The following is a 15,338-nucleotide window of genomic DNA, read 5'->3' as shown; positions in this document are numbered from 1 at the left end:
CCACCGTGTGGTGTGGAGATACACCGATGGTCGGCGGCGGAGCCTGTCATCTTATCCGCCGCCACCAGGGCGTCAGCATTGTTGGCGCCCAGCCTCCAGTGGCGGACTCGGGGGAGTCCGTCACGTTTACTGGACGGAGGCAACGGAGGAAGGCGCGCCCTTGGGCGCGCATTCAACGATTTGACCGCCTCACGGCGGTCGCCGCGGGGGGGCCGCGGAAGTATGCTCTAGCGTTCCCGTAGCCCCTCCATCACGCGGTACGGTGGAAACCCGAGGAGGTTTTAGTGGGTAGGACAGGGCCTTCTGCCCTGGCACGGGGCCCTTATGGCCCCGGTCGAGTCCCACATACCCGTCCCGGTCCCCCGGCCGGGCGGGAGGCGTAAATGCCTTTCCTCCTCGTAAAACAAAAAAAAAAAAAAAAAAAAAAAAAAAAAAAAAAAAAAAAAAAAAAAAGGTTAGGTTAGGTTAGGTTAGGTTAGGTTGGGGTGCATGTCAGTCGCCTCCTCGTGGCGCACCCTGGGCAACGGTGTCGGCGATCTTTTGTCGTCGGCAACGGCTAAGACTGACGGGGAGGGTATGTCACGGACCGCTCCTGGTACTTCTCTGATTAGCAGAGTGGACTGTGTGAGCGGCTTCGTGGCAAAGGGGAGTGTTTGTGACGTTTGGTGTTGTTGTTTTGTCCATCGTTGCTTCTTATATGTTGTAAATTTGTTAAAATTTGTTTGTGGCGTGTAACATGTTTTATGTTTTGTCTCTGGGGTTTATTGACCTCGGAGACCGAAGGAGGAACGCGTAATCCCGCTAAGTGAGGTGTCGTGGAACACGTCTCGCGGCCTCGAGCGGGACCGCGGGTCTTGCCTTAACCGGCCGGACCGTGAGGAAGACAACCTCTATAAAAATCACCCCGAATCCCAAGTGGCGACGCGGCACGAGGGGATGCATGGCTGATGGGAAGTTCAGTCGCGACCGCGATCCTCGTCAGGGCACCGGCCGACACCCTCGACGAGTCACGCAAGGCTTACCCAGGTACAGGGGGCACCACCTGGGCGGACCGACACTTCCCCCACACTCGTGGGACTTTATATGGATGATTTAAAAAACAAAAACCCCAAAAGGACTCCGAGCTCCTTAAGCTCGGAACACGAAGGACCTGCTGCGCAAGCTGAAGGACTCTCAGAGTCGGACACTTCAGTTTGCAGCATGCAGACGGTGGAGTCACTTGTTTCTCCACACAAGGATGTGACATACGAACGGCGGAAGGGTGAAAAGCGGACCCACGCTGAGGACAGCTGCTCTGGCTCCGAGAGTGACGCGAGCGTGCAGCTGCAGAGTGAAAACTCGGACTCAGCAAGCAGGTGGCTTAAACCCGCAAACAAGAGGGGGCGAGGCCGGCCGCCCACACACGGCAAATACGTGGGCTTGGGAAAGTCTCAAGCGGAACTCCGTGCGGCGAAAACGAAGGCCCGAGAGGACCGCTTCGAGACCGAAGACGCCCTGGCCGCTTACAATGAAGCGGCCAAATTGACTTTAGAGGACAGAGCGACTCGTTATCGGAGTCGTGAAATGGATAGGAGTAAAGAAGACACACAGAAGACGTCCGCCGCGTTGGACGAAACTGTGCAAGAAGCTTTGGATGTGGTACTTCAGGTTGCCAACAAGTCTGGCAATCTGAAGGGTACCTTCGTCAGGGCCCTGAAGACTGCCGCTGACACCATCAAAGGTGCGGTGGCGGAACTTAGAGCCCTGACCATGTCGGAGGAAGTGGCCCGGCTGGAAGCTGCGAACGCGAAGCTCTCCGGCCAGTTGGCGGAACTGAGGCGTGAAGTGGCCGATATGCGTAGGAAGCCGCCAGAAACAAACGAGGCGAAGCTGAAAGAAATCATGGAGGAAGCGTTGAGGAGCAGCCGGGAGCAGTTCAGCAATATGCTGAACGCCCGGATGGAGGGCATCGAGCGGCGCCTCCTTCCGGAGCCTCGGCTGCGACCTCCGCTGGCCGCAGACCGCAGAGCAGAGCAGAGCCGAGCAGCGCAGACTACGGTCCCTGCTGCCAAGGCACCGCTGGCACCACCCGTGCCGTCCGCCGCCAAGGCCGCGGATAAGGGTGGCAGTACGAAGACGGCCTCGACTTCTTCGACGAAGAAGAAGTCGAAACGCCCCAGCATGGCTGCCCAGGAGGCGGCAGCGGCTGCGGCGAAGAAGACTGCCCCCGCGCCGACTCCGAAGCCGGGCAGCTCTTCTGTGTCTTGGGCGACTGTTGTTCGGCAGCCACCGAACCCGAAGCCGCCCAAGAAGGCGACACCGGCGAAGACAGGGACGCCGAAGACCGTCCCAACGGCGAAGGATAAAAAGAGAGATCGCAAAAGGCTTCGCTCTCCTCGCACCGCGGTGATTACGATCACCTTAAGACCCGGTGCAGAGGAGAAAGGCCTCAAGTACGAGACCGTCCTTGCTGAAGCCAAGAGCAAGATAAGGCTCAGTGAGGTAGGCTTGACGACGGTCCGTTTCCGAACGGCGGCCACGGGAGCGCGGATGCTCGAGATTCCGCCGGGCACCGCTGACGCCGAGAAGTCGGCGGATGCCCTTGCGGAAAAGCTCCGCAGCGTCCTCAACCCGGACGAGGTCCAGATCCATCGACCGACGAAATGCGTCGAGGTCAGAGTCATGGATCTGGACGACTCGGTGTCGTCGGAGGAGGTGGTGGCAGCTGTGGCCAGCGAGGGAGGATGCTCCGAAGGGGCGATCAGGCCGGGCGTGGTAGTCCGTTCTGCCAATGGCTGTAGATCGCTCTGGCTCAGCTGCCCTGTTGTAGCGGCCAAGAAGTTGATGGCTACTGGTAGGGTCAAGGTGGGGTGGATCTCGGCGCGAGTGCTTTTGCTCGAGCCGAGGCCACTTCGCTGCTACAAGTGTCTTGAAGGTGGCCACATGGGGGCCGTTTGTGACAGGGGTGTGGACCGCAGCCGTCTTTGCTTCCGCTGCGGTCAGCCCGACCACAAGGCCCGCGAATGCACCGCCGCTGAAGCGAACTGCATCCTGTGCTCAGCGGCCGGTAAAACTGCGACACACGTCTTGGGCAGTAAGGCGTGCCAGGGCGGCAAAGGTCGCCCTGTGAAAAGAACGGGAGGTGCGGTGACGAAAGGGCCCGTCACCGTGTCCCAAAGGACTGAGGTGCCCATGGAGACCGCACAGTAATGGCCCTGCGTTGTCTCCAGGCCAATTTAAACCACTCCGCCAGAGCCCAGGACCTTCTAGTCCAGAGCATGGCGGAGTGGCAAATCGGAGTGGCAATCGTGGCGGAGCCCTACGTCGTTCATTTACGGGACGACTGGGTCTCCGACCACGAGGGAGTGATCTCCATCGTCGCTCCCGCTATTCCCGGCGCCCCTGCGATCGATAGGGTTGCCAAGGGCAGAGGGTGCGTGGCCGCCGTTGTCAATGGAACGGCGTTCGTGGCAGTCTACGCCTCTCCTAACCGGAGTCTCGCCGAATTCGAGCAACTTCTCGTTGAGGTCGGGGCTCTGGTCGGGCAGTACTCACCGAGTCCGGTGATCGTCGCGGGGGACTTCAATGCCAAATCCACGGCTTGGGGCTCCCCTGCGACCGATGCCAGAGGAGAGGTGTTAGAGGAGTGGGCCGTGTCATCGGGACTCACGGCGATCAACAGGGGATCGGAGAGCACGTGCGTGCGGCAGCAGGGCGAGTCGATCGTGGACTTAACGTTCGCGTCCATCGCCCTAGCCCGCCGTGTTCGAGATTGGAGGGTGGAGACGGGGGTGGAGACTCTATCGGATCACAGATATATCCGATTTGATGTCTCCGCGGTTCCCGTCGTCCGGCCCGCTGTTGAGCGGTCAGAAGGTCCGCGGTGGAGTCTTGGTCGTCTCGATCGCCAGTTGGCAAAAGAGGCGGCCATCGTGGAGGCCTGGTGCGCCGGTTCCGACCCGGTCGTCCAGGTCGACCGAGAGGCCGACCGACTCGGTGCCGCCCTGTTTCGCATCTGCGATGCGGCGATGCCGAGGGTGAAGCCTCAGACTCCACGTCGCCGAGTCTACTGGTGGCGCCCGGAGCTACGGACGTTGCGGAGGGCGTGTGTTGCGGCCCGCCGCCAATACGCCAGGTCCAGACGGAGGCGGATACGCGATCACGACCTGGAGGAGGCTCTTTACACCTCCTACAGGGAGGCTTGCGTGTCGCTCCGAAAGGCCATCGCGCAGGCGAAGGAAGCGGCATGGGTGGAGTGGCTGGCGTCTCTCGACGCGGATCCGTGGGGGAGACCGTACAGGGTCGTGAGGCAGAAGCTCCGACCCTGGACACCCCCGCTCACCACCACCATCCAGCCGCGGCTTCTGGGACGAATCGCGGAGGAACTTTTTCCGGAGCGCGGAGCGTTCGTCCCACCGGCGATGGAGCCCGAGATCGTGAGGGAGGTGCCGGACCAGGCGTCCCCGGTTACCGAGGCGGAGTTGTGCGCGGCTGTCCTGAAGCTTCGCTCGAAGAGGACAGCCCCCGGGCCTGACGGGATACCGGGACGCGTCGTGGCGATCGCGTCGGAGGAGTTGGGCGATGGCATGTGCCAACTGTTCTCGGCCTGCCTGGCTGAGGGTAGGTTCCCGAATCGGTGGAAAACGGGTAAGCTCGTTCTCATCCGCAAGGAGGGACGAGCCCCCGATCAGCCGTCGGCCTACCGGCCCATCGTGCTGCTCGACGAAGCGGGTAAGCTCTTTGAGCGTATAATCGCAGCCCGTCTAGTCAGTAGCATGGAGCCAGGCTTGAGCGAGTGGCAGTTCGGCTTTCGCCGGGGCCGCTCGACGCTGGACGCAGTCGCCAGACTGAGGGAGGTCGCAGAGGAGGAGGTCTCTCGGGGTGGGGTGTTGTTGGCAGTGTCGTTGGATATTTCCAACGCCTTCAACACTCTGCCCTGGGAAGTGGTACTGGAAGCTCTCAGATACCACAACATTCCGGACTATCTGCGACGAACCATCGCCGACTATTTCTCGGGTAGGGCGGTGGTGTTCCCGACGATGGAGGGAGTGAGCAGGAGGATTATGACATGCGGTGTTCCACAGGGCTCGGTTTTGGGGCCGCTACTGTGGAACATCGGCTACGATTGGGTGCTGCGCGGGGCCACGTTGCGGGGGGTCAGCGTGACCTGCTACGCTGACGACACCCTCGTGTCGGCCCGCGGCAGTACCCATCGGGAGGCGGCGTATCTTGCCACGGCGGGAGTGGCACATGCGGTCCACCGCATTCGTGCTCTGGGCCTTGAGGTGGCCTTGCACAAATCCGAGGCCCTAGTCTTCCATGGACCTCGGAACGTGCCACCTCAGGGTATGTCCATAACAGTCGGCGGAACTTCCATCACCATCGGGTCGACGATGAAGTACCTAGGACTCGTCCTCGATGGCAGGTGGAAGTTTGAGGAGCACTTCCGGCGCTTGGCCCCAAGACTGGTGGCTGCAGCCGGAGCGTTGGGGCGGATTTTGCCCAACGTCGGTGGACCGGGCGGTTCCTGCAGACGGCTGTACTCCGGCGTGGTGCGTTCGATGGCACTATACGGTGCGCCAATATGGGCGGACGCTCTGAGCAATCGCGTCAACGTCGCCTCGCTGCGACGTCCGCAGCGGGCGATGGCGCTCAGGGCGGCTCGGGCGTACCGGACGGTGTCATACACCGCGGCCGGCTTGCTGTCCGGAAGCCCGCCATGGGACCTCGAGGCCGAGATTAACTCGAGTGTCTACTGGCGGGTCAAGGCGGCAAGAGCGAGCGGGAACGGACCGCTACTGCGCGAGGTACAGCAGTGGAGGGAGGAGGCAAGACGCCGCCTCATGGAGAAGTGGGAGGATCGGCTGCGAGTTCCGGATGCCAGTGGGGAACTCGTGGCGGCGATCCGGCCCGTTTTGCGAGAGTGGGTCGAGCGCAAGCACGGCCCACTGACGTACCACCTGACGCAGCTCATAACCGGTCACGGCTGCTTCGCCAAATACCTGTGCGAAGTGGTCGGGAGAGAGCCGTCGGTGGTATGTCATCATTGCGATGACGGAGCCGTGGACACGGCCGAACACACGCGCGCAGAGTGCCCAGCCTGGGCGGAGCCTCGCGCAGTCCTGTCCACGGCCATTGGAGCGGACCTATCGCTTCCGGCCCTAATTAGAAAGATGGTCGCGAGTGAAGAGGCCTGGGCGGCGTTACGGGTCTTCAGCGAAGCCGTAATGTCCGCGAAGGAGGAGGCGGAGCGACAGCGGGAGGACGATCCTAACTCCCTCCCGCTGCGCCGACGGAGACCTGGTCGGCGGCGCCGCGACCATCTTGGCCGGTTGCTATGACCTGACTTGACGCAGCGGCGGCGGACCTTTACATCCGTCGCCACATATCCCGGATGTGACACAGTGCTATCGGCAGCGGACTTTTACATCCGCTGTCGCATAGCCCTGACCTGATTTGACGTAATGTAGTCGGCAGCGGACCTTTACATCCGCTGCCGCCCTGAATTGATTAGACGAAGCTTAGTCGGTAGCGGACCTTTACATCCGCTGCCGCCGCCGAGCCTCCAGTGGCGGACTCGGGGGGAGTCCGTCACGGTTCAGACGGAGGCGGAGGGTCGGAAGGTGCGCCGTAACACCCTGGCGTGCCTTTCGCGAAGTGTCGCCCTCATTTGCGACAGCCGCTGGCAGGGTCGCGGTGGTGAGCCAAACGCGTTCCCGTAGCCCTGCCGCCTTGCGGAGAGGCGGAAATCCTAGGAGGTTTTAGTGGGTAGGACGGGGCCTTCTGCCCCGGGAGTCCCACATATCCGTCCCGGTCCCCCTTCGGCCGGGCGGAATGCGTAAATGCATTTCCTCCTAGTAAAACAAAAAAAAAAAAAAAAAAAAAAAAAAAAAAAAAAAAAAAAAAAAAAAAAAAAAAAAAAAAGGTTAGGTTAGGTTGGGGTCCGGCGGCTGGGCTTGGAGGTGGCATTGCACAAGTCGGAGGCCTTGTGTTTTCACGGGCCGAGGATGAAGCCGCCTCCCGGGTCCAGCATCATCGTAGGAGGGGTATCCATCGCTGTCGAGTCGACGATGAAATACCTAGGACTCGTCCTCGACAGTAGGTGGAACTTCGAGCCGCACTTTACACGGCTCGCCCCCCGGTTGTTGGGCGCCGCTTCAGCGCTCTCGCGCTTGCTGCCCAATCTGGGGGGACCCAACTCCTCATGCAGGAGGCTCTACATGGGGGTCGTACGGTCGATGGCGTTATACGCCGCGCCAGTGTGGGCGGATGCCCTGACGGCCCGCAACGTCGCCGCGCTGAGAAGGCCACAGCGCGCGATGGCCGTCAGGATGATAAGGGGATACCGTACGATCTCCTTCGAGGCAGCGAGCCTCCTAGCCGGATCGCCGCCCTGGGACCTCGAGGCTAAGCTCCTCGCGTCGCTCTATTGGTGGCGCGTGGAGGCGGTCGAGCGGGGTGAGCGCCTGGTGCCTCGACAGATCGAGGCACGCAGGGCAGAGCTCCGCCAGGTCTCAGTGGCGGAGTGGGAGACGCGCTTGGCGCGACCCACGGCAGGGCAAGTCGTCGCTATTGCGGCGGTGAGGCCCGTCCTGAAGGAGTGGCTCACTAGGAGCCACGGCGCCCTCAGCTTCCGGCTGACGCAGGTGCTTACTGGACACGGATGCTTCGGTAGGTACCTGTGTCGCATAGGTCGGGAGCCGACGTCCCAGTGCCACCATTGTGGCGATGGTCGCGACGATACGGCGTTGCACACGTTGGCGGAGTGCCCAGCATGGGCTGAGCAGCGCCGTGACCTCGTCGCGGCCGTAGGTGTCGCTGCGGGAAACCTCTCGCTTCCGGCCGTCGTCTCCGCGATGGTACGGAGCGAGGCAGGGTGGAGCGCCGTCGCCACCTTCTGCGAGGAAGTGATGCTCGCAAAGGAGGCGGCGGAAAGGGAGAGAGAGGCTGCCTCCTCTCTCCCCTCCCGCAGCAGACGAACTGGGCGTCGCAGGGTGGTCGCCGACTTACGACCACCCTAGGGCGTGGCCTGCGGACGGCAGACTCGGGGCGTCTCGCCGTCCGACCAGCAACAGGCCTCGAGGCGGCGGCGTCGTGTTCCGCACGCGCGCCTCGTAGTGGAGTCCTGCGGCCGGGTGGACAGCCGCAGTGAGTGACGGGGCGCGCCTGACTCTTTACATCAGGCGCGCCAACGCCCGTCGGAGGGGTGCGACGAATGCTTCGGCGATACCCGCCCCTCCGACTCATGGGCACGTGGAGGACACGGGTTGGGTTTTAGTCAGTAGGAGTCTGACAGTACCCTTCGCTCTTCCCCCAGAGCGGAGGGTCTCCATGATGGATTTCCCAACCATAAAAAAAAAAAAAAAAAAAAAAAAAAAAGGTTAGGTTGGGGTGCATGTCAGTCGCCTCCTCGTGGCGCACCCTGGGCAACGGGGCCGGCTTGAGCTTGCTCGCCGGCCGCGGCTAAGACTGACGCGGAGGAAGGCCGCTGGGTTGCTCCTAGTACTTCTCCGAGCGCAGCGGAGTGGACTATGTGAGCGGCCTCGCTGGCAATTAGCGGAGGAGTGTACTATATGTACAATATGTATTATATGTATTTATGTAAATATTGTAAATAGTTGTGTAAATGTCAATATATATATATGTATATAGAACGGAGGGCTCTTTATGAGCGTCGAAGGAGGAGTGGTGGTCCACCATGTGATGCGTGGTGGTCCACCGTGTGGTGTGGAGATACACCGATGGTCGGCGGCGGAGCCTGTCATCTTATCCGCCGCCACCAGGGCGTCAGCATTGTTGGCGCCCAGCCTCCAGTGGCGGACTCGGGGGAGTCCGTCACGTTTACTGGACGGAGGCAACGGAGGAAGGCGCGCCCTTGGGCGCGCATTCAACGATTTGACCGCCTCACGGCGGTCGCCGCGGGGGGGCCGCGGAAGTATGCTCTAGCGTTCCCGTAGCCCCTCCATCACGCGGTACGGTGGAAACCCGAGGAGGTTTTAGTGGGTAGGACAGGGCCTTCTGCCCTGGCACGGGGCCCTTATGGCCCCGGTCGAGTCCCACATACCCGTCCCGGTCCCCCGGCCGGGCGGGAGGCGTAAATGCCTTTCCTCCTCGTAAAACAAAAAAAAAAAAAAAAAAAAAAAAAAAAAGGTTAGGTTAGGTTAGGTTAGGTTGGGGTGCATGTCAGTCGCCTCCTCGTGGCGCACCCTGGGCAACGGGGCCGGCTTGAGCTTGCTCGCCGGCCACGGCTAAGACTGACGCGGAGGGCATGCCACGGGTCGCTCCCGGTCTTTCTCTGTTTTCAGAGTGGACTGTGTGCGCGGCCCCGTGGCAGAGAAGGAGTGTAAATATATTCTGTAAATATATATATATTAATTAGTTTTATTAGGTAGGCTATAAATATTTTATTTTATTTTATTTTAATGTAGGTTATGTAAATTTTTTGTAAATTTTGCTTTTGTTTGAGGAAGACAACCTCGATAAAAAATAACCCCAAATCCCAAGTGGCTACGCAGCGCGATGGGATGCATGGCCGGAGGGTAGTTCGGTCCCGACTGCATTTCTTTTTCCTTCTTCCTTTGTTCTTTCTTCTTTTACTCTTTTATACTTCTTCGCCGGCAGCCCCGGCAAAAAACCTAAATATGAGTGCATCCGAAAAAAATATATCTCCAGGGGGGTTTCAGTCCCTCTCCGATCCGCCTCACGGATCGGACCGTCCCATCGAATCTGGAGGGGACAAAGATGCCAGATGGATTCCTTCAAACGACCTTACCGCGACCACAACTGACTATGATTTGCAAACGATGAGGGTACCTGTGGTTAGATTGGAGCGACTGGGTGAGCTGTCGGACGCCGACAGCGCATCCAGTCGGATGAGTATGGCGAGCGCGGTGTCGAAGCGTTCACGGAAACGCGCGAGAGAGGTCCCGGATTCTGGGTCGGACTCTGCTCGCAGCGACACACCGACTAGGAAAGGTAGACCGACTACTACCGGCAAATATGCCGGTATCGGTCTATCAAGACGCGAGGCCGCGGCTGCGACGAAGGCTGCAGCAGCCGCCGAAAAACAAATGGAAGACGAGCGGCAGATCGCGGCTCTGACCAAGAGGGTGGTGGAAGGGAGAGCCACTCCTCGGTCGGAGTCGTCAGACTCTGCTGCCTTAGAGGTCGAGGCAGAGGAGCTACCTGCCTCCGACCTCAACCGGAGGATGACGGACGCGGTTGCGGCGATAAAAAGGGTGGGCAAGGTCTCCAAGGGCCTTAGCGGCTGCAGCCAGAAGGCACTGAAAGAGGCTACGGCCTCGATACTGGAGTGCGCCCAGGTGCTGCTCACCCGCACCGATACCGAGGAGACGGCGCTGCTGCGGGCCCAGAACACCAGGCTCGCAGCACAGGTCGAGGCGCTCAGGAAAGAGCACCTAGAGCTCAAGGCCGAGATGGCCAACTTCCGCCGCGAACACCTCAGGCGGGAGGTGGGCCTTCTGAGCGCCACGCCTGACGCCACACCGCAACCGCAGCAGACACAGCAGCAGTCGTCGCAGGAGACGGAGTTGGCTCGCCTGATCCGTAAGGAGATGGCGAGTTTCAACGCCCGCTTCTCGGTGCTCGAGGGGAGGATTTTACGTCCCCCCCTCGCTGCAGACCAGCGCAGCGCACCGGCGCCGACATATGCGGCCAAAGCCGCAGCGCCCCGTGCCACCCAACCGGCACAAGCGGCTGCTGCTGTTAAGAAAGGGAAAGGGAAGGTGGCCAAAAAGGCGAGTGCGGCTCAACCCGCGGCACCCCAAGCCACCCAACCGAAACCGAAACGAGACAGACAAGGAGACAGACCGGCGTCGCGCAACCCCCCGTCAACACCCAACGCGGAGTGGAAGGTTGCGGGCGACGCCAAGAAGAAGAAGAAGGAGGCGCGCCAGCGGGCTAAAAAAGAGGCCCAGAAGAAGAAGGAGGAGGGAGTCGCGGCGGCCAAGCGACGGCCTGCAAGGCTCAGGACTCCCCGCTCGACTGCAGTGGCTCTCACCCTGCAGCCAGAGGCGGAGGAGCGGGGCCTCTCTTATGCCGACATCTTGGCGAAGGCAAAAGCCGAGATCTCGCTGAGCGATCTCGGCATAACGGGCCTCCGGTGCAAAACGACTGCCACCGGAGGCCGACTCCTGGAGGTCTCGGGGGCCACGAGTGGTCCCAAAGCTGACGCCCTAGCGGAAAAGCTCAGGGCGTCACTGGGGTCGGACGACGTCCGAGTGTCCAGGCCCACCAAATGCGCGGTTTTGCGCATTTCGGGCCTGGATGACTCTGCGACGATAGAGGAGGTCGTCGCCGCCGTCTCCAAGACCGGAGGATGCCCGCCTGATCAGGTCAAGGCGGGCACGATACGTCGGGGGGTCTCTGGTCTAGGGACCACCCATGTGAGCTGTCCCTTAGCGGCGGCCAAGAAGCTAAGGGACAGCAGACTCCTAGTGGGGTGGGTCTCGGCGCAGGTCACGCTATTACCACCGAGGCCTTTCCGGTGCTACCGGTGTCTGGAAGGTGGACACGCGGGGGCACGGTGCACCGCTGAGGTAGACCGCAGCCAACTCTGTTACCGCTGCGGTCAGCCCGGTCACAAGGCTGGCACCTGCTCTGCCAAGACGCCGCATTGCGTTATCTGTGCGGCGTCTGGAAAGCCAGCCGACCATAAGATCGGGTCGAAGGCCTGCACGAGACCCACCGCCACAATCACGGCTAGGACACGACCGGCTCATCCGCCGAAGAAAACAAACAAAAAGGAGAAGGCAACCAGCTCCTCGCAGCCGGTTCGACCACCGGCTGCGGCACAAGAACAGCCGAGGACTGGGGAGGAGGCGACGGCCATGGACACTCAGTAATGGCTCTACGTCGTCTCCTCCAAGCCAATATCAACCACTGCGCCAGGGCTCAGGATCTCTTGCTCCAGAGCATGGCGCAGTGGTCGATCGATTTGACCGCCGTCGCCGAGCCGTACTTCGTGCCACCCAGGGATGACTGGGTGTGCGACGATAACCGCTCGGTGGCGTTGATCAGGAGGTCCGCCGCTGACACGCTTCCCTTCGAGGCCGTTACTCGAGGGCGGGGCTATGTCGCGGCAGTCTGGGGTGACATCATGGTCGTGGGGGTATATTTCGCCCCCAGCCTTTCTCTCGCCGATCTAGAGAGTGTCACCCTGGAGTTGGGCACGATAGTCCGTCGTGGCTGTCCTCGCCCCGTGATCGTCCTGGGGGACTTCAACGCCAAGTCTACGGCTTGGGGTTCCCCGTCTACGGACGCGCGGGGCGAGCTAGTGGAGGAGTGGGCGGTCGAGCTGGGCCTGCTTCTCCTGAATCGGGGTTCGGTGCAGACGTGCGTGCGGCAGCGGGGTGGGTCAATAGTGGACCTCACGTTCGCTAGCCCCGCTCTCGCGCGCAACGTCCTCGACTGGCACGTCGTCGAGGACGTCGAGACGCTATCCGACCATCGGTACATTCGGTTTAGCGTCTCTGCCCGAACTTCGATTCGGCCGATCCAAGCGGCAGGTCGGCACGGAGACGGTCCGCGATGGGCGCTGAAGCGGCTGGACAGGGAGGCTCTCCTGGAGGCCTCGATCGTCAAGGCCTGGCTAGATTCGCCAGACAGGCCTGCCGACATCGACGACGAGGCGGAGTGGTTCCGGGAGAGCATGTCGGACATATGCGACGCTGGCATGCCCCGAGTCCGGCCGTTGCCAGCCAGGCGCCAAGTGTACTGGTGGGCGCAGTCGATTGCGCAGTTGCGCAACACATGTACGCAGGTGCGACGCCAGTACGCGAGGTGCCGACGACGGAGGAGAGGCCGCCGCCCATTTACAGCGGCGGCCGAAGAAGCCCAGGATGAGGAAGAGGCGGAACTGTACGCTAGCTACAGGGAGGCGAAGAGCGCACTCCAGTTGGCCATCGTACGAGCCAAGGCCCAAGCGAACGACGAGCTGGTGGAGACTCTGGACCTAGATCCGTGGGGACGCCCTTACCTGATGGTGAGGAGCAAGTTGCGCCAGTCGGCTCCCCCGCTGTCCCGGAGTCTCCAGCCGCAGCTGCTGGAGGAGGTGGTGGGTGCTCTGTTTCCATCTAGACCGGAGCACACACCACCGGCTATGGTTCCGCCTCACAGTGACGCGGAAGAGGGTGAAGACGACGTGCCCGCAGTCACCCGGGAAGAGCTCAGAGGGGCGGTGGCTCGTATCAGGAACACCGCCCCTGGACCCGACGGCATTCCAGGCCGTGCGTGGGTCCTCGCCCTGAGAGAACTAGGGCCACGACTCTCAGGGCTCCTGAGCGCATGCCTGGAGCGAGGCCAGTTTCCAAGCCGGTGGAAGACTGGAAAGCTGGTCTTGCTCAAGAAGGAGGGACGACCCGCAGACTCGCCATCTGCGTACCGACCGATAGTGTTGCTGGACGAGGTGTGTAAGATCTTCGAGCGTGTCATCGCCAGTCGCCTCGTTCAGCACATGACCAGGGTGGGGCCGGATTTGGCGGAGAACCAATTCGGCTTCCGCCAGGGGCGTTCGACGGTCGACGCGATCATGCGCGTGAAGGCCCTCGCGGAGGAGGCAGTCGCCCGGGGTGAGGTGATCTTGGCGGTGTCGCTCGACATCGCCAACGCTTTCAACACCTTGCCCTGGAGTACCATCCGTGAAGCACTCCGTTATCACGGAGTGCCGCGCTACCTCCAACGCGTGGTCGCGGCGTACCTGTCGGACCGAGCGGTCGTGTACCCGGGTCGCGAGAGGTGGGGTCGTCGAGAGACGTCGTGCGGCGTTCCACAGGGTTCCGTCTTGGGTCCACTCCTGTGGAACGTGGGGTACGACTGGGCCCTGCGCGGTGCGTTCATCCACGGCGTCGGCGTCATTTGTTACGCCGACGACACGCTGGTTACAGCACGTGGTAAGACGTACCGGCAGGCGGCCATACGCGCGACGGCTGGTGTCGCGCATGCCGTGGGAAGGATCCGGCGGCTGGGCTTGGAGGTGGCATTGCACAAGTCGGAAGCCCTGTGTTTTCACGGGCCGAGGACGAAGCCGCCTCCCGGGTCCAGCATCATGGTAGGAGGGGTGACCATCGCTGTCGAGTCGACGATGAAGTACCTAGGACTCGTCCTCGACAGTAGGTGGAACTTCGAGCCGCACTTTACACGGCTCGCCCCCCGGTTGTTGGGCGCCGCTTCAGCGCTCTCGCGCTTGCTGCCCAATCTGGGGGGACCCAACTCCTCATGCAGGAGGCTCTACATGGGGGTCGTACGGTCGATGGCGCTATACGCCGCGCCAGTGTGGGCGGATGCCCTGACGGCCCGCAACGTCGCCGCGCTGAGAAGGCCACAGCGCGCGATGGCCGTCAGGATGATAAGGGGATACCGTACGATCTCCTTCGAGGCAGCGAGCCTCCTAGCCGGATCGCCGCCCTGGGACCTCGAGGCTAAGCTCCTCGCGTCGCTCTATTGGTGGCGCGCGGAGGCGGTCGAGCGGGGTGAGCGCCTGGTGCCTCGACAGATCGAGGCACGCAGGGCAGAGCTCCGCCAGGTCTCAGTGGCGGAGTGGGAGACGCGCTTGGCACGACCCACGGCAGGGCAAGCCGTCGCTATTGCGGCGGTGAGGCCCGTTTTGAAGGAGTGGCTCACTAGGAGCCACGGCGCCCTCAGCTTTCGGCTGACGCAGGTGCTTACCGGACACGGATGCTTCGGTAGGTACCTGTGTCGCATAGGTCGGGAGCCGACGTCCCAGTGCCACCATTGTGGCGATGGTCGCGACGATACGGCGTTGCACACGTTGGCGGAGTGCCCAGCATGGGCTGAGCAGCGCCGTGACCTCGTCGCGGCCATAGGTGTCGCTGCGGGAAACCTCTCGCTTCCGGCCGTCGTCTCTGCGATGGTGCGGAGCGAGGCAGGGTGGAGCGCCGTCGCCACCTTCTGCGAGGCAGTGATGCTCGCAAAGGAGGCGGCGGAAAGGGAGAGAGAGGCTGCCTCCTCTCTCCCCTCCCGCAGCAGACGAACTGGGCGTCGCAGGGTGGTCGCCGACTTACGACCACCCTAGGGCGTGGCCTGCGGACGGCAGACTCGGGGCGTCTCGCCGTCCGACCAGCAACAGGCCTCGAGGCGGCGGCGTCGTGTTCCGCACGCGCGCCTCGTAGTGGAGTCCTGCAGCCGGGTGGACAGCCGCAGTGAGCGACGGGGCGCGCCTGACTCTTTACATCAGGCGCGCCAACGCCCGTCGGAGGGGTGCGACGAATGCTTCGGCGATACCCGCCCTTCCGACACATGGGCAATTGGAGGACACGGGTTGGGTTTTAGTCAGTAAGAGTCTGACAGTACCCTTCGCTCTTCCCCCAGAGCGGAGGGTC

At 61.9% G+C, this 15,338-nt stretch overlaps 1 protein-coding gene across 1 annotated transcript; it reads left to right on the top strand.

Annotated features, from left to right (window-relative positions):
- Positions 1–3,188: 3,188 nt before the first annotated feature.
- Positions 3,189–6,320, top strand: LOC124539600. The gene is made up of 8 exons (XM_047116896.1): positions 3,189–3,268; positions 3,395–3,680; positions 3,891–4,599; positions 4,738–5,125; positions 5,186–5,325; positions 5,444–5,553; positions 5,748–5,902; positions 6,149–6,320. The coding sequence occupies exons 1-8, from the start codon at positions 3,189–3,191 to the stop codon at positions 6,318–6,320; spliced, it is 2,040 nt and encodes a 679-aa protein (XP_046972852.1).
- Positions 6,321–15,338: the final 9,018 nt, after the last annotated feature.

Source organism: Vanessa cardui, chromosome 23, assembly GCF_905220365.1.
Source record: "Vanessa cardui chromosome 23, ilVanCard2.1, whole genome shotgun sequence".
In the NCBI taxonomy this organism is placed as follows: Eukaryota; Metazoa; Arthropoda; class Insecta; order Lepidoptera; family Nymphalidae; genus Vanessa; species Vanessa cardui.
Note: the sequence above shows the minus strand (reverse complement) of the source record. Positions and strands in the feature narration are given on the sequence as shown.

What these genes read in the sequence shown, in the direction of transcription:
- LOC124539600 (XM_047116896.1), top strand. Translation starts at nt 3,189, where the DNA reads ATGGCCCTGCGTTGTCTCCAGGCCAATTTAAACCACTCCGCCAGAGCC. An exon ending in CTCGGCCTGCCTGGCTGAGG is followed by an intron (nt 4,600 to 4,737) that starts GTAGGTTCCCGA and finishes GTATAATCGCAG; the next exon opens with CCCGTCTAGTCAGTAGCATG. An exon ending in TCGGAACGTGCCACCTCAGG is followed by an intron (nt 5,326 to 5,443) that starts GTATGTCCATAA and finishes CTTGGCCCCAAG; the next exon opens with ACTGGTGGCTGCAGCCGGAG.